Genomic DNA, 23,848 nt, shown 5'->3' on the forward strand with positions numbered 1-23,848 from the left:
ACTGATGGCCTGGTGGAAGAAGCTGTCCTGGAGCCTGTTGGCCCTGGCTTTTATGCTGCAGCACCGCTTCCCAGATGGTAGCAGGTGGAATAGATTGTGGTTGGAATGACTTGGTTTCTAATGATACTACAGGCCCTTTTTACACACCTGTCCTTGTAAGTATCCTGAATCATGGGAAGTTCACAACTACAGATGTGCTGGGCTGTCCGCACCACTCTCTGCAGAGTCCTGCGATTAAGGGAGGTACAGTTCCCATACCAGGCAGTGATGCATCCAGTCAGGATGCTCTCAATTGTGCCTCTGTAGAAGGTTCTTAGAGTTTGGGGGCCCATACCAAAATTCCTCAGCTGTCTGAGGTGAAAGAGGTGCTGTTGTGCCCTTTTCACCACACAGCTGGTGTGTACAGAGTACGTGAGGTCCTTGGTGATGTGGGTGCTGAGGATCTTGAAGCGGTGCACCCTCTCAGCGGCAGATCCATTGATGTCAATAGGGGTTAGCCTGTCTCCATTCCTCCTGTAATCCACAACCAGCTCCTTTGTTTTTGTGACATTGATGGAGAGGTTGTTTTCTTGACACCACTGTGTCAGAGAGATGATTTCTTCCCTGTAGGCCACCTTGCTATTGTTTGAAATAAGGCCAATCAATGTAATGTCATTGGCAAATTTAATTAGCAGATTGGAGCTGTGGGCGGCGATACAGTCATGGGTATACAGGGAGTAAAAGAGGGGACACAGTACACAGCCCCGAGGAGCACCTGTATTGACAGTCAGAGGGGTGAAGGTGAGGGAGCCCACTCTTACAACCAGGAAGTCCAGGATGCAGCTGCACAAGGCAGGGTCAAGGCCGAGGTCTCTGAGCTTCCAGTCGAGCCTGGATGGAATCATGGTGTTGAATGCTGAACTGTAGTCCAAGAACAGCATTCTCACATAAGCATCCCTCCTCTCCAGATGTGTGAGGACAGTATGTAGAGCAGTGGCTATTGCATCATCTGTCGATCGGTTGTGTCGGTAGGTGAATTATAGGGGGTCTAGTATGGTGGGTAACAAGCTGCAGAAGAAATCCTTGACCAACCCCTCAAAGCATTTGCTTATTATTGAGGTGAGTGCAACAGACCACCATTCATTCAGGCACGTTACCTTGGTCTTTTTGGCACAGGGACAATGGTGGATAACTTGAAGCAGGAGGGCACTCTACACTGGGAGAGGGAGAGCTTAAAAATGTCAGTAAACACACCTGCCAGTTGTGCTGCACACATCCTGAGTACTCGCCTTGGGAGTACTGAATGGGCTGAATGACCTAATTCTGTTACTGTGCCTGAGTGTCTTATCTGCAGTCTCTTGGGCCGTCATTAAAATGATGGCTGCATGTCTACTATTGGCCTCCTCGTCAAGGGAATGAAACACAAATTGAGGCCAATGATTGTTGGATAGTGTGGTATCCTCCTTAGGAGTCAAGCATTATGGAAAAGTATCAAGCTGAAATGGGATTTACGACAGGAAGGCAGACAGTGAAAATGAAGAAAGATCAATGAGCTAAGTGGCCCCAATTGGCATAAAAATCTGTCAGTTTGTTGTTTTCAGATTTCTGCCAGGATCAGTGTGTGGAGAATATGTCTTTTATCAAATAGTTTCAGAGAACAGGATGCTGCCTGAAGGCTGATTTATGTTTGTGCATACGGGCTAAGCCGCAGCCTAAGCTGTAACCCTGATTTTCACTTCTGCGTCGCTCTACGCTGTAGCGAGCATGCGTTGGTGTGCGCCAAAATGCTAGTTGGCGGTGGGGTTTCAATGTCACTGTGTTGAGTTTCTTTGTGAGAGACATGGACGAGGAAATGCATTTCAAACATTTTCACATGTCGGCAGGTAGATTTGACAATTTGATTCATCTACTTCACATCGGTGTACGCACAGCCTACAGGCATGTTGGAGAAGAAGCAACCAGAAATGCGTAGGAAGAAATGTGATGCCACCAAATGGACCAATCACAGTTGTTGTGGTCTGCGTTGCCATGACACGTGAGGAACTTTTCTGGAGAGGTGCACGTCACCCTACAGCATAGGTTACGGTGTAGGTACGGCGTTGATGCAACGCACAAATATATATCAGAGAACGTGTTTTATGAGGGTAGGTTAAGAGAGCAAGGGCTTTTCTCTTTGGAACAAAGGAGGATGAGAGGTGTCTTGATAGATTTATATAAGATGATAAGAGGCATAGACAGAGTGGACAGCCAGCACCTTTTTCCCAGGGTGGAAGTGGTTAATATGAGAGGGCTTAAGGTAATTGGGGAAAAGTATAGGGGGAATGTCAGGGGGTTTGTTACACAGAGAGTGGTGGGTGCATTGAACATGCTGCTTGGGGTGGTGGTAGAGACAGATACATGGGGGATATTTATGAGTCTCTCAGATAGGCTCATGGATGAAAGAAAAATGGAGGGCTATAAGGGAGGGAAGGGTTAGATTGATCTTAGAGTAGGTTAAAAGGTCAGCACAACATCATGGACTGAGGGCCTGAATTGTGTTGTACTGTGTTCTACAGATGTTACAGCACAGGTGGTACCTAACTTACCCGTTCCCTTCTTACAGGTGTACGGCAAGTGGTAATTGCAGGGAACGTCATTCCACTGGCCGTTCTCGTGCCATATCATGACCACGCAATCTTCACCGGATCTGAAGAAGCTATCAGGTTGATTGGGCCGCCAGTTCTCGTATAACTATTTGAGAGAAAGAATGATTGACTGCATCCCGAAATAACAGCTACATAACAACACCACTTCACTACAGTGCACTGTGGGATCAAAATCAAACAAGCCTGAAGATGTTGGAAATAAAAACACAATAGGTTGAAACAGGAAAACTGATGTTGCTGAGTAATTAATGTTGCATATGTCAGTTCATTACTAACATCACTATGATTTTCAGCTCAGGATTTATATTTTATATTCTGGTAATCTTGGACTCTCCTTTAGAAATCTCTTTGAGAAGGTAATTTAAGGACCAGTATAGGTTCAGAAAAGTCCAATATGTGTATCAGAAGATCAGAAATTATGTGGATTGCTGGAATTTCCCTAGATCATGTGCTTCATTTACATAATTGGTAACATACAATATGGTTGAAATTTAACTCCAGGGTCTCCATGACACTAACTTTGCAGAAAAAAAGGACCATGTGAATATTATCACATTTAACATTTTGAACATGTCTGATCAATGAAAATATGACGTGAAATTATTTCTTCAACCATGGCCAGCCATTATTCCAATGTTGCTCTCTGAGGTGACTGCTTCGTCGTAGGGTAAAACAATGGCTTTATTTTGCAGCTGGCCTCTTCAACAATCAATTAAAGGTTCAATCAGTTATTCATTGCTAAATTTTGCTTTTCATTTCCACATGCTTCCCAGACAGTGTTCCTTGTTCTTATTTCTCCTGAGCTAACTTTACTCAGGAAAGCTATGCTTCCTTTTGAAAAATAAAAGATGGCCAGGTGATCTGAGGCCAAAAACTCACCAGAGGGCTGGCATCTGTCCATCGGAAATCTCCTTCTATTGTCTTATCATTCAATCCGATCCATTGGTAATCCTGGGCATAACCTGCAAGATGACAGTAAAAGGATCAGTGTCACTGGGAAAAGCTCTGACAGAAGAAATGTCATGAAATTACTTGCAAAACCAAAATAAACAGCTTGATATTTCTAATAAACTGATATTTCTTGATAGTATCTGAGCTAGTATTTGATCAACTATAGCCATCCAGCTCAACAATTCTCCAGTTTTATACATTGAGAGTTAGGCTAAATAGGCAGACCATCAGAGTACTAAGGAGGAAGAGAGGGGAGGTACATCACAGAACTGTCAGCAGTTGATAAATACACCCAGGTGCCACACTACTAGATACATCCTGTACCTAATAAAGTGTCCTCTGAGTGTACATTCATGGACCTCTGCTGCAGAGGCCCATCCTCTTCAAGGTTTGATGTGCTGTGTGCTCAGAAATGCTCTTCTGCTCACTACTGTTGTAACACATGGTTATTTGAGTTACAGTCGCCTTCCTGTCAGCTTGAACCAGTCTGGTCATTCTCCTCTGACCTCTCTCATTAAAGAGGCGTTTTCGCCCACAGAATTGCTGCCCTCTGGATGTTTGTTGCACCATCCTCTGTAAACTCTAGAGAAGGCTCTACGTGAAGATCCCAGGAGATCAGCAGTTTCTGAGATACTCAAACCACTCTGTCTGACACCAACAATCATTTCACAGTCAAAGTCACTTAGATCACACTTCTTCCACATTCTGGTGTTTGGTCTGAACAACTGAGCCTCTTGACCATGGCTCCATTCTTTTGTGCATTGAGTTGCTACCACATGATTGGCTGATCAAATATTTGCATTAATAAGCAGGTGTACAGGCATGCCTAATAAAGTAACCACTGAGTATGTATATATTTATAAGCAAAGACTGGAGGAGCCGATAGGTTATATTGAATATTAAAATAAATTACAGCAATATTAGTATATCTAAAAGATCCGACGTAGATTGGGAGACCGTTTTGCCGAGCACCTGTCTACCAGAAGAAGCGGGATCTCCCAGTGGCCAGCCATTTTAATTCCACTTCCCATTCCCATTCTGATATGTTAGTCCATTCCCTCCTCTACTGTCGCGATGAGGCCACACTCAGAATGGAGGAACAACTCCTTATATTCCGTTTGAGTAGCCACCAACCTGATGGCATAAACATCGATTTATCCAACTTCCGGTAATGCCCCCCTTTCACCATTCCCCATCCCCTTTTCCCTCTCTCACCTTATCTCCTTGCCTGCCCATCGCCTCCCTCTGGTGCTCCTCCCCTCTCTTCTTTCTTCCATGACCTTCTGTCCTCTCCTGTCAGACTCTTCCTTCTTCAGCCCTGTACCTCTTTCACCAACTTCCCAGCTCTTTACTTCATCCCTCCCCCTCCCGGTTTCACCCATCACCTTGAGCTTCTCTCTCCACTCCACTACCTTTTAAATCTGCACCCTCAACTCTTTGTCCTCCAAACCTGCTGAAGGGTCTCGGCCCGAAACGTCGACTGTACTTTTTTCCATAGATGCTGCCTGGTCTGCTGAGTTCCTCCAGCATTTTGTGTGTGCTGCAGGGCGAAGTGATGTGACTGACTGTAACATAAGGAGTGATCCGTATAAATATATCATATACTCACTGTTGACGAACGCCTGTTCCTCTGGAGTGACGAGACTGGCCAGGTGAGCTCGATGCTTCCTGCACTGGTGCTCCGCTTCTTCCCAGGTCTGTCTGTCAACGAAGTGCTTGTAACAGTGACCCTGAAACTTAGCCCAACCAACTTCACACTTCTCCACATCTACAGAACAAAATTTGTCCATTACACACTGCTCATTAAAACCCTCTACTACTGGGCTCAGCACCCGTCTGAAACATCATTCATGAGTACGATATCAAAAATCCAAATAAGCAGATTACAACACATTTAAGATTTCAGAAGCGCATTCCCTTAAACCCCAGAAGATTTAAAACAATGCTTTGAACAAAATCTTGCTGTGCTGTCACCCATTAACTCACGTGCAGTGCAATGCAAATGTGGTAAAGTTTAAACACTGGTCCAAATTGGACAATTGTCATGTGACTTGTGACATGTTAATTTGAGGTTTGTTCTTTTGAATGTTTTAAATATGACACATTTCATACCATTTCAATGATAGCTCCTACTCAAACAAAGCATATAGAAGAGGCAGCAGACTCTTTTGCTGCTGCACTGGATTTCACTTAATGCGCTCCTGCAGAAAGCTGATTTGCTATAGTGGTCTTGGCCTTCCAGTTCCCCCATACTTCTAAATGGCACACACTTGGTGCGTGTATTACAGTGAACGGGTGCAAATCCTTACCCTCTGAGCTCCTCTGTCAATGAAGCTCCTTCAGTTCCCTGTGAAATATGGGGCAAGCAGGTTGGCAGTGCCAGAACATGGCCTGCACAACGCTGGAGACCGGCAGTTCTTGTTCCATGCTGTCGGCCTCCTCATAGTCTCCTTTTGGGTGTGACGGCAGCTGCTGTATCTCCTCTACCACCATGCTTGTCATGGTAGAAAAATCCCTGGGCTGGGGAGAGCTGTGCAGACAAGCAAACAGCGGTGGAGATAACAGGTTCCATCCCACCCCAGAGAGAGCGAAGGATGTGGGTAGCCTGTCGTTGGAATCAGCTCGGTGAATACCCAGCAATGGCCCACGTTTCATTGCTGAAGGACCTTGACGCTTGTCCCATCGTGACCCCCACCAGGCCTCACTGAGCTGTGAAGAACTCATTGCTGGTTTCACTCCAGCTCCCTAGCAAAGTCAGCAATGCATCTCGGACATATAATACTCTAATAACGCTCCTTAATATTGATTCATTAATTCCTATTTTCCTGGAAATGAAACCCTAGAGCAAAACAACATATTAGAGCATCACGTTGCCCAGAATCATCTGCTTAATTATTTAAATCAGCATATAAAATGACATAAACCCAATGAATGCGGAACACAACTACTAAAATACTGGAGAAAGTTATTATCAACGATGAAAAGAGTTTAAAACTTCAAAGACGTCATCAGATCAACAGTAATATATATTCAATTAACACCACGAACCAGGCAAACCTGCAATAATTGTTAAGATTAATGGCAGAATTTTCACCTTGATCTGGCGTCAGTTCGGACAATATGACGAGTTAAGGACAGCATTGCCTGTTGCCCCTTGAAACCTGAAGCACTGGGAGGTGCAGATGGTTTAATGAAAAGACCACACTAAAATATTTATTTTGCTTGCTACGTGGATCATTGACAGATCAAAATCCTGCCGGAAGATTAGATAAGTGGATGATCTGAAAGCTGACCATAGGTGGACATCTTCAGGAGATGGCAGAAAGAAACAGATTAACTAACAATCTGTGCTGTGTATTTAATATTTTAGTAGTATTGTAAATATATTGTTTGATTAAGCATTCTTGTTTGTTTATATAATTCATTATGGGTTATATGTAAAAATAAGTGAACAGCATACGTCATGACACCACCACATTATATGTGCACACCTAACTTAAAGTAAACATGAAGTTAGATATGTTATTCCAGACATTTTACTTCGATTAGTCTTTATGTTTTGGCGTTACAAGACATAACAATCTGGGTATAAGATTCAAGCAAAATAAGTTGATATTAACACCAAGCAAGCTGTTGAAACCTTCATTCTTACAAACAGTATTATTGAAAGTAAAAGGGAGAGATGAAGATACACATCTGGTCATTAAATCTGTTGTAACATTAGGTATAGATGCCTATTATTTTCTTCAAACATAACTGTTAATTTTCTGAATTTACAATATTCACAGCGGGAATTGTTCACAAAATAAGAGCTCAATTGCTGTCCATAAAAATTGAGGGAAGCAATGCAAGAGCAAACAATAATCTGTCGCCATTTCCTCCTACAAGTTTCAGTGCAGGGTTTATCAAGAAACCAAAGGTACTGTCCCAGTCAGTGCTGGAGGAGAAACCACAGCAACAGCATGAAAAACAGAAATAAAAACTGCCAGTCAAGCAGCATTTCAGGAGAGACAAAACTGTTCTAACAAAAAGCCATCTACCTGAAATGTTAATTTTGTTCCACAGATCCAGTCTATTACCACTTATATTTCTACTTTTTTTAAAATTTCAGATTTTCTGTGTCTGCAGTGTTTTACTTTTGCAAGATGAAGCATTGCCGTTGAATCATGGTGAAAATTTTGCCAAAGGGACTATGAGCAATATTAGATGGAAAAGAAGACAATTGTTATAAAGGTTCAAATTTTAAGCAGCTTTACAAAGATCTAGGTGATCTATGATAGTTTGGCCACAACACATGAAGTGGAAAATGGGACCTTTTATACTGAGGTTGGATCATAAGTGAAGATTTATCCTTGTGCCTCATATCAACATTATAGCATAGGTTCTATTGTCCATTGGTAAAATTCTTAATCTCAATGAGCTAAAGTCTATTTATTTAACACTCTGCCAATGCTGACCAGCGAATTCATTTGCTTCAATTGAATGGAAGTCTCTCTCCTGACATACATCCTGAGCTGAGGCATCTTGTTAATACCCAGCTAACAGCCTTGACTCTAAACTAACTTAAACTTCAGATCCCTAAAATAAAATCAAATGTTTTTGATAAGGTTGATATCAAATTAGAGAGGCAATAGAAAGTGTAAATCACAACTCATAGGACTGTTGATTGTAAACTTTCATTATTGTAAACTTTATTAAAGTTATTCATATATCTAACCCATGCTCAGGATTTTTGTTCCACTGAAAGTTTCAGTTAATATGGCATTGAATGTGGGCTTAGTTGTTAATTTATGGACTAAAGTAAGCATTCAATCTTTTATCATGAACTTGTTAATCCAAGAGCCGAAGCAAAAGGGTATTGTGAGATGAAAATCCCAGTTTACAAAGTATGAATTCCATAGCAATAAGAGAGGGAACTTTGGATGATCAATAATGACAATAATAATGAGGTTGGATACAGTTTTTAAATAGGGATTCACTGGATCACTGACACCATCTTACACAACTTTTTTACACCTTTCTTCCAAACCTACTCATCGATGATAATCAGATGACCATTCTTCATATCTGCAGCCTTTGGTAATCTCAGCTGAGCCCAACCTAATAATACGTGGATGTGTGTTCTTTTTAGCATTATAGCTTCTCTCTGTGTGGAATTTGGCAGAGCAACTCTGAACATACGGTAGTTCGGTTGGAACAGAAAAACTTGGCCTTTCTGTTTATCATTTCTTTTGTGTCATACCAAAAGTACAAATGGGAGCCAAAGTCCCATCGTGGTTAGTGCAATGCTATTACAGCTCAGGCCTTCTTGAGTTCAGAATTCAATTCCAAACTCCAGCATTTTGTGCGTGTTGCTTGGCAATGAGGCATTCACCTTGTCTGAACTAAATAAAGATTAGACAATATCCCCAATGTCTAATCATGGATTGATTGATGGATTGAAATGGATTGATGCACAGAATTATTAGATTTATTGAAGTCTGAGAATGGGAATTTGCTATAATGTCTCAGATTCCCTTGGGTCACACATAATACTTTGCACTATAAAGGCGAATGCAAAGGGTCTTTGCTCCCTCCAGATCCCTGTACCTGACAGGTTAAAAACAAACATGGTGTAGTACAGGGCCATAAATAACAATTTGATTCCAGGTTTTATCTGCTGCATTTTTTTCCAACTTTGAGGATCTCGGTTTGGGCATTTCTGGAGAATTGGCTCAGCGCGTCTGGTCAGAAAAGGAATGCAAAGAAAGTATCAAGTATGTAAAACGGTCACAGCTGGCAACTGAAAGCTGAAGAAGAAAGCACCAATCAGTATCCTCAGGAGAGAGCGGGGAAAATGTATATTGGAACTGAGGAGAGTGGAGATGCAGACTTAAGGTACACTAACTTATCTCCTTGTTGGTCCACCCAGCTTGAATTTCCTTCTGGAAAAATTTACCAATAAAATCATCAGAAATTCATGAATCTGGGAGTCAGATCATTCCTCATTGCATTCTCATTAGCCCAGTGCTGATGTGCTTGAAAACTTGGCAAACTATAGTTGGCTATATTAATCACCACGCCAAAACTTATTTCTTACAAGTTCAAACATTATCGGTAACATATAATAATATTTAAAGTGAAACTTCTTATTTGGATAGAACAAAGTTTCACAGAGTAGTCTTAAGAAGTTAGTGGGCCTATCTTTTTGCCAGGGTATTGCTTTCTTGGGAAAGAGAGGAAGGGTTCCTTGCAGTGAATAGAACCATCTGGTACATTGAGAAGTTTGAGTGATTATTATCATTGTTGTGTACAAACTATCAGAAAAATCACAGTCCCTAAGAATGAAAGCGAAGGTTAATCTGAAACAAAAAGAAATACAATGAAAAGTCAAACCCAGAACAAGTTGCTCTCACGAAGTTGGGCTAGTGTTTGTAAGCTGTTAGTAGAATTAGCTGAAGCCTCTTTCTCGTACCAAATTCACAGAGGTCCCCTCCATAGCTGGGTAGGCACAAGCATTTGAAAGAGTCGATGCCATCGATACAGGTAGCTCCATTCTGACAAGGGCTCGAGTGGCACTCGTCAATGTCTGCAAGAAATCAAGTTCTGCCATTAGGATTTCAAGCAGGGAATACTTCGACAGGGATGGGAGAAAGAGAAAGAGAAAGGGGCTTCCTCTGTACACTTATTCTGGAGGCATCCATTTGCAGTCATGAGTGATGTTTTAGCCAGAGATACATGCTGAACAATTTAAACCTGACTATTTGCTTGAGGGAACCTCCGAATGGAAATGTTACCATTATCAGCTGGTAATCACTTTATTTATCTTTCCACTCAGTTCCCTATTTTTATTCTCATCTTGCTTCAGTTATGCTTGCCTGTTTACCTCCTAGGAATGTGAATTAAGGATTTTAGAACCCAAGTAGGGTGATAGAAAAGTTTTGCCTGGAATAGTGCTGTTTCATCTACTCCACTGGAATATTCACTTGGAATGACCTCTAACCACATATTTTGGAATGTAGAGGTGAAGTTACTGCACGCTATTAAGAAAATAGGTCTGAGCCCACTAATTCAATCGGTGTGGAGTGGGACCAGTTCAGAGCAACTTGTTCAGTCCAGTTGCCAGTTGGATTTTGTAATAATAACACATAGTCTTCAATATCAGTACCCTTAAATTCAAAAGTATCTAAATATCTAAAATTATATAACAGAACAGAGTTCTGAATTTATCAAAATAAGGAAAGCAATTGGGGAAGACGTAATCTGTATTTTTTTATGGAGAGTAAGCACAGACATAACGGGACAAAAGATTATCTTTTCTATTGAATGTTTGTCTACTTGAGGCAGTATTAACTTTTCCTCAGTCAATGGTTAGGCCAAGTCAAATTCCCTCTACAATGCTTCAGACTTGTGCATCATGACCTTTTGTGGAAGAATGACCCTTTGATTAGCAGACCAGTCAGTGGCCTTGTGCAAATTGCCAATTTATAGCCAATTAGTAATGAAGAAACTTTCATTGCATGTGATCTGACAGGAAAGGTTGATATTTGGAATGTGATGCAGGAGAAATAAGTGGAGTTAGATGTAATTTTAAGAGACCTTTCGATAGACATCTCTTTGAGCATAACTCTGGAAACAGTGTCCGTTTGGGGTTGTTTTACAATAATCCATCAGCGAAGAAATTACTGGATGTAACTATCCAGATTCATTCACTGATACCTAAGACAACATGTCATTTGTAGAATTGTTGCATAAGTTAGGATTCCTGATTCAAGGAATTGAAAGCAAAAACAGAACATTTTAAACATTGAAAATAATTGGGATTTTTAGGTGAACGTGTTTAAAGGCATAATCCTGCTTTGTTTGGATGAAGATTGAGGTGCTGGGCTGTATTGGAAAGATCGGGTACAGACCAAATTGAGGTGGCAGGGTGCAGGCCCCAGAGCATATTGAAGCGACTGAATCTGATGTTTGGATGATGATATAGGTGCTGGGCCAGATTGAAAAGGACATGACGTCAGGGCTTGAAGTGAGGGATGGGATGGTTAATCTCACTGCTCTGCTAAGGGTCTGGAGACGGACTCTGTGATCTTTAGTTTAGAACGCTTTTTTTTTGCATTTACTGTTTGCATGCTTTGTCTTTTTTTTTCTTTCTGTACATTGGGAGTTCAATGGTCCTCTTTTTTTTTATGGGTTCTTTCAGATTTCTTTGTTTTGTGGCTGCCTGTTTGGAGATGAATCTCAAGGTTGTATAATCTATACATACTTTAAAAATAAGTGTATTTTGAACTTAGACATTTAACTTTTAAAATATCTAACTTGTGAGCTAAATAGTCTATTTTTTTGCCTTGTTTATATTCTTAAAGCTACAGTCAACATGCATCTTTTCAGCAGTGTCATCACACATGGCTCAAGACGGAGGTCTGTAGAAAAGTACACAAGCGTCCCCCTTTCATTAGTACCTGCTAAAAGCAGAGTGTTACAGTGCTGCGAGAGTTTAGGGCTACAGAAGGTTGGATCAGGAGCATACATAGTATTCAAAATGGCGTCTAGGTCACTTCATGAGTCTGAGAGGTAAATGCGTTAGCTGACTTTAGCCTGCGGCAATGCAACACTGTCTGAAACTGTAAATTTTCAGTGTCTACATGAACCAAACCCTTAAAACCGAATGCAAATTTTTTGTAAAGGTAGAGCAAAATAACTGTTGAACAAACTAGCAAAAGAGTTAGTATCTACAAATACCAGAGCAATACCTTTTTCTTTACAAATGAGGGCAAAGAAACAAATAATTTAATGAGATCTAATCTTCCGGTGTGACAATTGCATTAGAGTTGAATTGACAACAATATAGAATCTTATGTTTGAAACCATTAGGTACTGCAGGCAACCCACATTTCCATTTCACACAAAACTTCATGTCTTATCCTGTAAAAGAACATCTCCAGATAAAAATATAAGACATCTTCATAACTTAATGCAAAGGAAACTGATTGCAGTGGGGAATCCCAAATTTTTTCTAAAAATAAGATGGAGGTTAGACTTTCATTCTTCAACCACCAGTTTTAGACTAACTTCATCTGTGCTTCCAGGCTGTCATTCATCGGAAGACCTTCATCTTCATTGTATAATGGGTATGCACAAAATAATACCGTGGCACTGCTTGTGTGCAATGCAAATAAGTTGGAAACGATGAGCACTGTTTCCTCCTTCGCTCTTAAACAAAAGCTTTGCTGAACATTACATCATGATGCAAAGCACAAAAGGATCATTCCTGAATTCTCAATATCACCAATCTGATCAGCCGGGAGCGCAGGAATTATTGAGATTTTAGGTATCCATACCTTTTGACTTTTAAGTATTCAATGCACCTGCAGACCAGTGTTTTGGTATTGCAATCTGCAATAGGTGCAGTCTTTTAAAGAAGTCTTGTAAACAGTAAAATTCAGGTTGCTATTTCATGAGTTTCCAATGCAGTTTGGGTAAATCTATCCAGAATGATCAAAGAGAACTGTGACTCAAAGTAAACACCACTGTTAGTCATCAATTGCATGCAATTCTGCTGTTAATGTGTTTTTGTTGGAACAATTTAAGCTGTTTCCATTTGATTTGCATATTTTGTGACACAGCAACTTGCAAAATCATTGTAAAGAAATTGCTGCTATTACCAAGAGTCTTAGCCTGTAGTTTAGCTGCTGTGGGGATAGAAATTTTAATACACCCCTTTTCTCAGATGTTCTATTGTCACGGACCTGCTCTGTGTCGGTGTATGCTGCTATATCTTTAGTGGCTTTGGCAAGAACGGAACACAGAACACAGAACTTTGAAGAGTACAACCCTGGAGCAGGCCATTTGGCCCACAATGTTGTGCCAGACCAGCTAAAAAGTGAAAAAAAACTCAAACATTAATCCCTCTTACCTACTCAATGTCCATTATCTCTCCATCTTCCTTAACCCAAGTGCCCATCCGAACATCTCTTAAAATGATGACTTACAGCAACAAGAACAAACTGGATTCTGTGGGGCTTCCATAATTATATTAATGATTTGGATATTTATTCCTTGTTTAGTGTCCATATGGAGCCCAAGATTTAACTCTTAGGTAAAATGTTTCCAAGAAAACTATTGGGAAATTTACCATTAGGTTGGATTGTTATGGTGATTTCCAGTGTTGAGCATTTTACAAAGGGCAACAGGTTGGAGAAAACTCCCCAGGTTCACTTACCCTGGACCATACACTGCGCATAGGCTTCCAGTGTGGTGAAGTGATCTTGTAAACAGACAATTAATTTGCACAACAATAAATTGCAGTTTGTTCAATGTACTATGGCCCACCAACTTACCCACATTCAATAGGAAATAAAAAAGATTGGTGGTAGGAGCATGAAAGGTATGAAGTTCAAATTACCCAAGCAAGTAAATGTTGACAGCGACACTCAACAGCACCATGACAGGCAAAACACAAACTCTCTTCACCACTTCTGTTTTTGCTGACTGTCTGGGCTCTGGCTTGTGATGTTTTCCGGGGCTAGCCTCTTCTGTAGTCAATGGAAAGGGAATGGAATGTTTGTGATGAGAAGGAATGACAACAGCCCATCTACCAATGGTACCTTGTAATATGAAATGGTAACTTTGAACAGCACCAAGATCCTTGAATAATATATCTCTCAAGGCAGAACTGAATCAGTCACAAACTGTGTTGAGCTGGACAATTAACCCGTGTCTTGCTTATACTTTCGAAAAGCAAAATGATTAAACTTTGGTAATAAAAAAAGATTAATTCAGAACAACAGACATCCAGACAGAAACAGATAAAGTTTTGGTATTCTTGAACACACCAATGAAGTGATGGCCCTTGGAAGGAGTAAATAGAAATACACAAAACAGAATGATTGGCAAATGCATTTTATTTTCACTGATATTCTCTTACAATCATTTTGATTCTTTTTTGCTTTTGTTCTTCCAGTAATCCCAATATTTATAATATGACCAAGTGCTGAGAACTAATCTAATGGCTCACAGCTTGGAGTTAGGAACGTTTCACTTTAATCCATCTGGGGCTTGGCACAAGGCTTGGTGCAAGTCCAGTACCTTAGGAATATATCTGTTGACTTCCTCATCCGGTATTATTCTTGTACAATGACGGTGCAATTTTACTTTGAGCTCTGCAGACTCTTCTTAATGCATGAAGATGAGAATGTCGCTGTCTTTGTCTGAGAATACTTAATATTTTCAAAGGGTATGTCAGTAGGGTTATTAAAATGCCTACTGTTCATATGGAAATCCTGGAATTATCCCAGAATGTATCTATAATGAAAATGTGTACATTCAGTATGTTTCCCCTCCCTGTCACTCTGTCTCCTCACGTGGTATACTGCAGGGTTTCCTAACCTGAGGTCCATAGACCTCTCGGTTAATGGTAGGGGTCCAGGGCAGAAAAAATGTTGGGAACCCCTGGTATAGAGATATAATATAGGATCTGAGGTAATCATTAAACATTTTGAACAGGCTGGAATTCTTCAGCAAATGGAAGTTGATAGTTTTGTGTCACTGTCTTGTAGCCAAGGTGAGAATAAGTCGAGGTTATTTCACTGGAGATATTGAATATTTTAGCATCTATTTATTCATCCTATAACCTCCTCCAGCTTTCCAGAATATTCATGTTCCTTCATTTCAGTATGTTACTCAGTTCTGAATTCAATTCTTATGGCCATTGGTGGCATGACTTTGGCTGTTAAACTCAAGAAATTCCCCTCTCACTCCCACTCCACAGTCCACTTTGTTCTCTACATGTACTCCTTAAAACCTACCTGTTTGACCAAGACTTTGGTCATGAGCTTATGTGACTCATTTTCTCAAGATTTTGTGATTCACCTGATGTTATATAAGAACAAGATGGTTTTGTTGTATCTGGTGCTGTATGTCTCTGTCTTTCAAGACTCAGAACCCTAGATTCCTTCAGAACAAACTTACATCTATGAATACCTTCAGAGTTGGAGAATCTCTGATGTTTAGAAGCGGTAAGAAATATTGACTACGCAATTCATTCACTTATAGATGAGAAAGTGCATCAAGTGCAATCAATAAGCAAGCCCAATTAGTGAAATTCAATATTATAGATACACAAAGTCACATAGAATTGAAACAGGTCCTTTGGCCCATTTTGTTCTTTCTGCTTGATAAATCTATCAACACGAATCCCATTTACCCACAAGCTGGACTTCCATTGCATCTGGATAGAACTTAAACTAAATGCCACAAAAAGCCGTCCTGCATGGAATTGAATGGACTTCCCACTTGGCTACGTAACAAAATAACTGGCTCACGTACCTATTTCACAATGTTTGCCTATCCATCCGGTTGGACATTTACAAACAAAGCTGTCGTTTCTCACCACACACGTTCCTGGACCACAGGCGCTGATTTGGCATAGATCATGGACAACTATGGAGAAACCGTTAAAATCACAGAGTGACACATATATTTAATATTGACACAAGCAATACTGAACATCTAAAGAACTATTCATCAATGAAGTTAAAATACACCAGCAAACAGTCTCTTGTGCATGAATTAAATTGCTTCTTTCCAGGATATTACTTTAAGATGAGTTGATCAAAATCTTCAGTTACATTAGTCCAAAAGACCACAAGACGTAGGAGCAAAATTAGGCCATTCAGCCCATTGAGTCTGCTCTGCCATTCCATTATGGCTGATTTATTATTCCTCTCAACCTTATTTTCCTGTGTCCCACCATAACCTTTGATGACTTTACTAATCAAAAACCTATCAACCACTTGTCCTCCACATCTGTACGTGGCAAAGAATTTCACAGATTCATCACCCTCCAGCTAAAGAAATTCCTCCACATCTCTGTTCTAAAGTGACATCCTTTTTTCAGAGGCTGTACCATCTGTCGTAGTCTTACCCACTATAGGAAACATCCTCTGCAGATCCACTCTATCTAGGCTTTTCAATATTTGGTAGATTCCAATGAGAGCTCCCCCTCCATTAATCTAAACTTCAGTGAGTACACGCCCAGAGACATCAAACGCTCTAAAAACATTTAAAAAGCCTGTGTGAAATTTTCCAAAAAATATTTTTTTAAACACGTGCCCAATTTGGAGTGGTTAAGTGCTTAGAAAATGCAGTACAAAGCACTTGAATGCCACCCCCTAAATTACAAGTTCAATTCCCACATTTGCATTTTACAGTAGCTCCTTATTCCCAAATATGGAACTTTGGAAATTCTTACTTCGGCTGCTGGTGATCAAACGTCTGGTAAAATAAGATGGATTTCTTTAAGGGAGGTAAAAATCAATATTAGTCTAGCCCATCTTCCTTGGAGGAAATCTCCATTGAAAAAAATGGTATCAGTCACCTCTTTAGAACAGTGGAGAGTAATTTATTCAGCTAAAGGTGGTGAAACTGTGGAATGCATCGCCACAGATGACCCATATCATTAGGAATATTTAAAGTGAAGATTAATTGGTTCTTGATCAGTAAAGGTGTCAAAGGTTATGGGGAGAATGCTGGAGAATGGGGTTGAGAGGGTAATAAAGCAGTCATAATGGAATGGCGGAGAAGACTCAATGGGCCAACTCTTATAGTCTTATGGCCTAATGGAGATATATAAAGAATGTACAAGTCTTGAGTTGACATGGTGACACTGTTCTCAGATAAAACTTTATAAAATTTAGGCAGTTGTATGACCTGATCATCCAGAAATCAAGGATCAATGCTTTGGAGAAGTATGTGAGAAAATATTCTGTGTGAGTGAAGCGATCAACATTGATGCAAGAACAGGATATGACCAGAACCTAGAATCCGTCTGAGGAAAACATAGCCATGGGCATGCAGTGTATGCTATAACAGTGAATATTTTCCATATTTCCCTACCATACAGGAGACTAATTGGTCCATGGAATTTATGCTGGCTCTCAGTGCAATCTCATCAGTCCAATCCATTCTCTATGTCCTTGCAACCTCTTCTCAGGTCCTCTGCCTCCTGATTCTCCTGCCCTCACCTAAACTAGGGGAATTTTTACAGAGGACAATTGATCTGCTGACGATCTGACCTACCAATCATACCGTAGGTGAAACCACAGTATCGATTGGACAACCACCTGTTTACAGAGTGGGATACGTGCAAACTGCACCCGAGGCCAGGATTGAACTACTGAAGTTTTCAGCAGTACTATGCTTCAGGAAATTGGCACAAGGTTTTAAGATGGGAACAAAGATTGTTCACTAGAATAAAATAGTGGGACTACAAGGAAAATGCTGAACAATGTGTAGGCGGTTGTGATTTCCATTGAAGCTAGATTTAAATGCTGAAACTCCCTATCCAGTAACATCAGTGGAAGTATTTTCTTCAGAAGGATTGCAAAAAACAACTCATTCCAATCTTTCTCAGGACCATTCAGGGCTAACCACAAACACGTTCCTCAGGAGTATTCTGCATATCCAAACCAATTAAATATTTAATAAATAATAAAAAGTTCTATACAGAGAAGCAATTGACCAAGCACCCCATTCAAGTATCTATTCTCAGCATGAGGTAACTGCCAGCAAGTCAGCTGTAAATTTGTTAATCCAGAATGTAAACATGAGATGAAAAGGATGATAAAGAACCGCAGATGCGGAAAGCCTGAAATCAAAGCAGATGACAGTGGAAATACTCAGCAGGTCAGGCAGCATCTTTAATGTTCAAAGTTCAAAATAATTTATTATCAAAGTATGTATATTCCACCATATACTACTCTGAGATTCATTTTCTTGCAGGCATTCACCATAGAACAAAGAAATACAATAGAATCAATGAAAAAAAATACACACAAAGACTGGCAACCAATGAGCAAAAGGAAACAAAGCATTCTTTGGAGAAAATAGAAATTAATGTTACAGGTCGATGACCTTCCCTTGCAAATGGGAAATTTTAGAAAACAGGTGTGTTTCAACTTGCTGAATTTGTTTCGAGTGGATGGTGAAATAGAGACACAGTAGCTTTGTTCCATTGTAGTCCATCCTAAGGCCATTGTGAATGCAATGTTCTGCTACAGCCAGCAGCACAGGAGGAGTATCAGTTTGAGTCACCCAGAGGAGCTGGTGGTCGCAGGACCTTGCATTTGCAGTGGGCATAGGATTGACTTTGATGGCACAAAGCTACTGTGCCATACCAGCGCCTGTTGGGACAGCCTGTTAATGGAAGCCATTGAAATAAAACTAGAGGAAATTTTTCTTTTTTAATCAAAGGTGGAAGTCTTGCTTGAAGAAACAACTGGAATTCGATTGTAAACAAGGTAGGAGAACAGACAACTGTTTGAATGAAGACTACCAATCAGGAGGCATGGACTACAGGGGTATAAATACCAGTGGGCTAGACATGCCAGGCATCAACCCTGATGAAAGATGGTAGAGTTTGCAATCAAAATGCCAGTTATTACCATATCTGTACCTGGCTGGAAGCCTGAGAAGAGTTTATTTGTCATATACATCCGGAAAGCACAAGATCCTTTTTCACTAGATTAATTGCTTTGACATAACACCCTTTTTTTCCCTACATCTCATTTTCTACAATATCTGATTTTTTTCCAATTCTGAAGAAAGATCATTGACCTGAGACCCTTTCTCCCATGCAACTTACCTCGTTGGTTATTTCCAGAATTTTCTGACTTTATTACTTAACCAAAAATGCCTTCTTTAAGATTGAAACTATTCTTGCAAAACTGGCATCAAGCCCTCAACGCTGATGTATGTAGTTCAAAGCTACATGTCAAATCCTGGGTGTCATAGAACCACAGAAACATAGAAAGCCTACTGCACAATACAGGCCCTTCAGCCCACAAAGTTGAGCCGAGCATGTCCCTACCTTAGAAATTACTAGGCTTACCTATAGCCCTCTATTTTTCTAAGCTCCATGTACCTATCCAAAATCTCTTAAAAGACCCTATCATATCCGCATCTCTGAAGATTTGTCCTTGGCCCAACATATTGATGCAATTACAAAGAAGGTACAACAGCAGGTATATTTCATTAGGAGTTTCAGGAGACTTTGGTATGTAACTGAAGACACACAAATTTCTGCAGATATGTCGTGGAGAACATCCTAACTGGTTACATCACCATCTGGTATAGCAGTGCCACTGCACAGGAATGGAAAACTCTGCAGGAAGTTGTAAGCTCAGCCAACTCCATCATGGGTACTAGTCCAACTCAGTACCCAGGACACCTTCAAAAGGCAATGCCTCAAAAAGGAGTCAATCATCATTAAGGGCCCCCATCACACCGGGCAGGCCTTCTTCTCATTGCTCCCATCAAGGAGACTGAAGACACACACTCAGCTTTTCAGGAACAGCTTCTTCCTCTTCACATTAGATCTCTGAATGGACAATGAGCCTATGTACACTACCTCACATTTTTTGCTCTCTTTTTGCACTATATATTTAACTTAATTTCTCCTATGTATTTCTTGTTGTAATTTATGACTTTTGATTATGTATTGCAATGGACTGCTGCTTCAAAACAACAGATTTGATTTCACAATAAATGCCATGGATATCAAACCTGATTCTGAGTAAATACCTTCATGCATTTCTTACTAGTATCCTGTGACACAGTTAAAAAATTTAAAGGTTTATAATCAGTATTTTATGAAGCATATTACTACTCCAAAAACAAATTATTTACTCAGACTCAGTCACTGGGATATTTAAAGTGGAGGTTGTTAGGGTCTTGATTAGTAAGGGTGTCAAAGTTTATGGGAAGAAGGAAGGAGAATGGGTTTGAGAGGGATAATAAATCAGACATGACGGAATGGCGGAGCAGACTCGATGGGCCAAATGGCCTACTCTGCTCCTATGTCTTATGGTCTTATGACCGCACTAGTATTTTTGTTTTAACCATGATGCAATGTCACAAGGCAATTTTGGGATTATAATCATTCAGAAGCATAACTAAGGAATGGAGTTTGTGGAGGAACCGAGGGAAATTTGCTCCAACCTTTCCAATATTTCATTGGAAGTAATCCCTTCCAATACATTCCAGGAGGTTTGACTCTTAACCTGAGGTGGAGCAGAGTTGTGGAGTCACAGAGCTTGTAAAGTGGCCTTTCAGTCCACCGAGTCTGTGCTAACATTCAGGCATCCATTCACAGTGATTCTATGTTTTACTCCCCCATATTCCCATCAATTTCCCCCATATATAAAACCATAAGACTATAAGTGATAGGAGCAGAATTAGGCCATTTGCTCCAGCCAGTCTACTCTGCCATTTCATCATGACTGATCCATTTTCCCTTGCAACTCGATTCTCCTGACTTCTCTCTGTAATCTTTCTTGCCCGGACTAATAAAGAACCTATCAATCTCTGCCTTAAATACACCAAATGACCTGGCCTCCACAGATGCCTTTGGCAAGGGATTCCAACGATTCACTACTCTCTGGCTAAAGTAATTCCTCCTCATTTCCGTTCTAAATGAATCTCTCATCATACTGAAGCTGTTCCCTCTAGTCCTAGACTTCCCCACTATAGAAAACATCCTCTCCACGTTCATTCTATCTAGGCCTTTCAACATTTGATAGGCTTCAATGAGATACGACCCTCATTCTTCTAAATTCCAGTGAGTACAGGCCCAGTGCTATCAAATGTCTCTAATATGATAACTCTTTCACTCACCTGCACACTAGGGCAACTTACAGTGACCACATGTCTTTGGGATGTGGGAGGAAGCCATGAAACAGCAGCTCTACCAATGTGCAGTGGACTAAGAGTTAGGAAAGTCCAGAGAGTGTCTCACAGTTGCTGACAAACACGTCAATGTCTCTATTCACTCTCTCCCTGAAGCAGAGTTGCCAAGAAAGCTGACATGGGAAAGTTCCGGCTGGAACATCTTCTCCATTGGAATATTCACTTGGAATTACTTCTAACCTTGTATTTTGGAATTAGCAGGCAAAGTTATTGCATGGTATGAAGAAAGAAGATCTGCCCGAGCCCATCAGTTCAACCAAAGTGGAGTGGAACCAAATCAGAGCAAGCTGTTCAGTTTAGTTACCAGTTGAATTTTGTAGAAACAACTCATAGTTTGTTTTATCAAAAACTTTAGTTAAAGTATTTAAATATCTAATATATATATATGAAAAAGCATCTTTGGGGGAGATATATGATGCATTTCTTGTGGAGGGCCAGCACAGACATAATGCACCAAATGAATTAGAGCTGCTAATATCTTTGGAACATAAACTCAGAACTGAACATGCTCTGCCATTCATTGTAATCATGGCAGACCCCTGCTCCTCATAATGATTGCCCAAAAGAAATGGATGTTACATTAATGAAAATGATCTAAATTCAAGCAGTGTCGACTCTTCACAGCAATGGGCCACATGCTTGTGAAAAATGTGTATGAACGCAACATTATTTCTTTTAGTGTGATAATAGATCCTTTTTGTTAATCGACAGTCGGATCTCTATGCGTTCGGTTTTGTTTAAGCCAATAGCAGCATATTTGGGCCCATTTTCAGTTAGGTCAGTTTTCATACAGTGAGTTCCTTCGCAAGCAATGTCCATGTAATCTGATATTTCAGATACTGATTTAGGAGTACATATAGAAATAAACAATGAATATACCGCTTACTTCGAGAAGCAGAGGGGTGGAATCTGTTACATTTACTCAAGGGGGTAAGGGGGGCTATTGTATAAAATATCATCTGATACCTAGGATGTATGACAGTGCAGCAGTCCCTCAGTGCTGGAGTGCCAACATGGATTGCGTATGACACAGCATGGGACTTGAACTCACAACCTTCTGACTCAGTACTGCCCACTGGGCACTGCTAGCACAATTGATGTATGACCAGGTAAAGATGGTTGGCTTCTATCCCTAATGGACAATTCCAACAAGAAGACAAATTTACATTTACAGACACTGTCTTTTTATCTCCTTGCTTTCAAATCTGCGTTCAAGTTCTCTAACTGAACTCATGGTCTGAAAGAGAACAGCATTTGAACTGACATGTGGTCTGCCCAATTATTAACCAGTTGGCCTATCTTGATTGGCAGAGGTTAGAAGTTATTTAATCATGGAAACTTGAGGTGAATCAGGACACTGAATAATCCTTACATCCACGGGGATAAATCTCATCTCTTCCTGATAGTGCAATCATAGGGGAAGGATTTTTGATAAAAGATTTGCTCTTTTGGTAACATCCTTTACAAGGTGTATAAAGATTATGCTAGTTCCCTGATAATTTATGCTGAATATTCTGAGAGAAAACCTAGATGGGTTAGGACACTGTCCTCTTAGCTTTAGGGTCTGGTCCTCATGTAACACGCTAAGGTGGGATGGATGGACTGCTATCTTACAGTCTGTGGGTGATCAGGAGGCCTTTGATCACTCCCATGGACCAACAATGGAAGCATTTTTGCCTTGTTCTTAGTAGCTTTGTCAGCTTCTAGTTGTTAGTAATGTCTATTTTACAGATCATGTAACATTGCACCTCATCGAGAGCAGCTACTTCCCTTCAGGCATTCAGTTCTTGAACCAACCTGTGCAACCCTAATCATTACTACAGCATACCAATACTACGACCACCTTGACCACTTTGCACTGCAATAGACTTTGTTATCTTTTATCTTAATTGTGTTTTTTTCTTTTCTAATTTTGCATAATTTAATTTATGTCTTTTTGTGAGCATTGAGCCTCCAATGCAATTTGCCTGTGCTGCTGCAAGTAAGTTTTTCATTGTATCTGCGCATACATCTACTTGTGCGTTCTGTATGACAGTAAACTTGACTTTGACTTCCTCTATTCCCCACTCTGACCTTTCACTTCTTCTCACCTGCCTATTACTTCCCCCGGGGTCTTCCTCTCCTTCCCTTTCTCCTGTGATCCATTGTCCTGCAAGATTCTTTCTTCACCAGCCCTTGACTTTTCCCACATGACTTTCACCTTCCAGCTAGCCTCCTTCTCCTCCCCCCCGATGCACCATCAATAACTCTCGGAGACGTGAGGCGAGATAGGCTTTTGTTAGCTGGAAGGGAGCAGTCAACAGCAAGAGACGATCACACATCCTGGAGACTGAGGGAGGAGCAGTGCCTCCAATTGCCTTTATACAGGGGTCTGTGGGAGGAGCCACAGGAGCAGTCAGCAGGGGGGGCGTGTCCAGACAGGTATATGTAGTTCACCACACCCCCATCATTTTATTCTGGCATTTTCCCCCTTTCTTCTCAGTCCTGAAGAAGCGTCTCATTCTGAAATGCTGACTGTTTACTCTTTTCTACTGATGCTACCCGCCCTA

General features: G+C 40.6%; 2 protein-coding genes across 4 annotated transcripts in view; one reads left to right on the top strand and one right to left on the bottom strand.

Moving 5' to 3' along the window:
• Positions 1 to 2,669, top strand: part of LOC132382570 (hyaluronan and proteoglycan link protein 3-like) — a 55,935-nt gene extending 53,266 nt beyond the window's left edge. Inside the window, exon 7 of the mRNA XM_059952909.1 lies at positions 2,582 to 2,669. Within this exon, the coding sequence (XP_059808892.1) occupies positions 2,582 to 2,599 (18 nt within the window). The 3' untranslated portion in view covers positions 2,600 to 2,669. The remainder of the gene's footprint in view (positions 1 to 2,581) is intronic.
• The window catches only part of LOC132382569 (aggrecan core protein-like), a 106,245-nt gene that overhangs the window by 10,224 nt on the left and 72,173 nt on the right, over positions 1 to 23,848 (bottom strand). For 2 of the 3 annotated variants that reach the window (XM_059952905.1, XM_059952904.1), the window contains exons 13-17: positions 15,882 to 15,995; positions 10,030 to 10,143; positions 5,185 to 5,343; positions 3,504 to 3,586; positions 2,565 to 2,709 (exon numbers count right to left, since the gene is read on the bottom strand). In XM_059952905.1, coding sequence (XP_059808888.1) covers positions 2,565 to 2,709; positions 3,504 to 3,586; positions 5,185 to 5,343; positions 10,030 to 10,143; positions 15,882 to 15,995 — 615 coding nt within the window. The remainder of the gene's footprint in view (positions 1 to 2,564; positions 2,710 to 3,503; positions 3,587 to 5,184; positions 5,344 to 10,029; positions 10,144 to 15,881; positions 15,996 to 23,848) is intronic. The other variant, XM_059952906.1, reaches the window with a different exon arrangement.

Source organism: Hypanus sabinus, chromosome 28, assembly GCF_030144855.1.
Source record: "Hypanus sabinus isolate sHypSab1 chromosome 28, sHypSab1.hap1, whole genome shotgun sequence".
Lineage (NCBI taxonomy): Eukaryota > Metazoa > Chordata > Chondrichthyes > Myliobatiformes > Dasyatidae > Hypanus > Hypanus sabinus.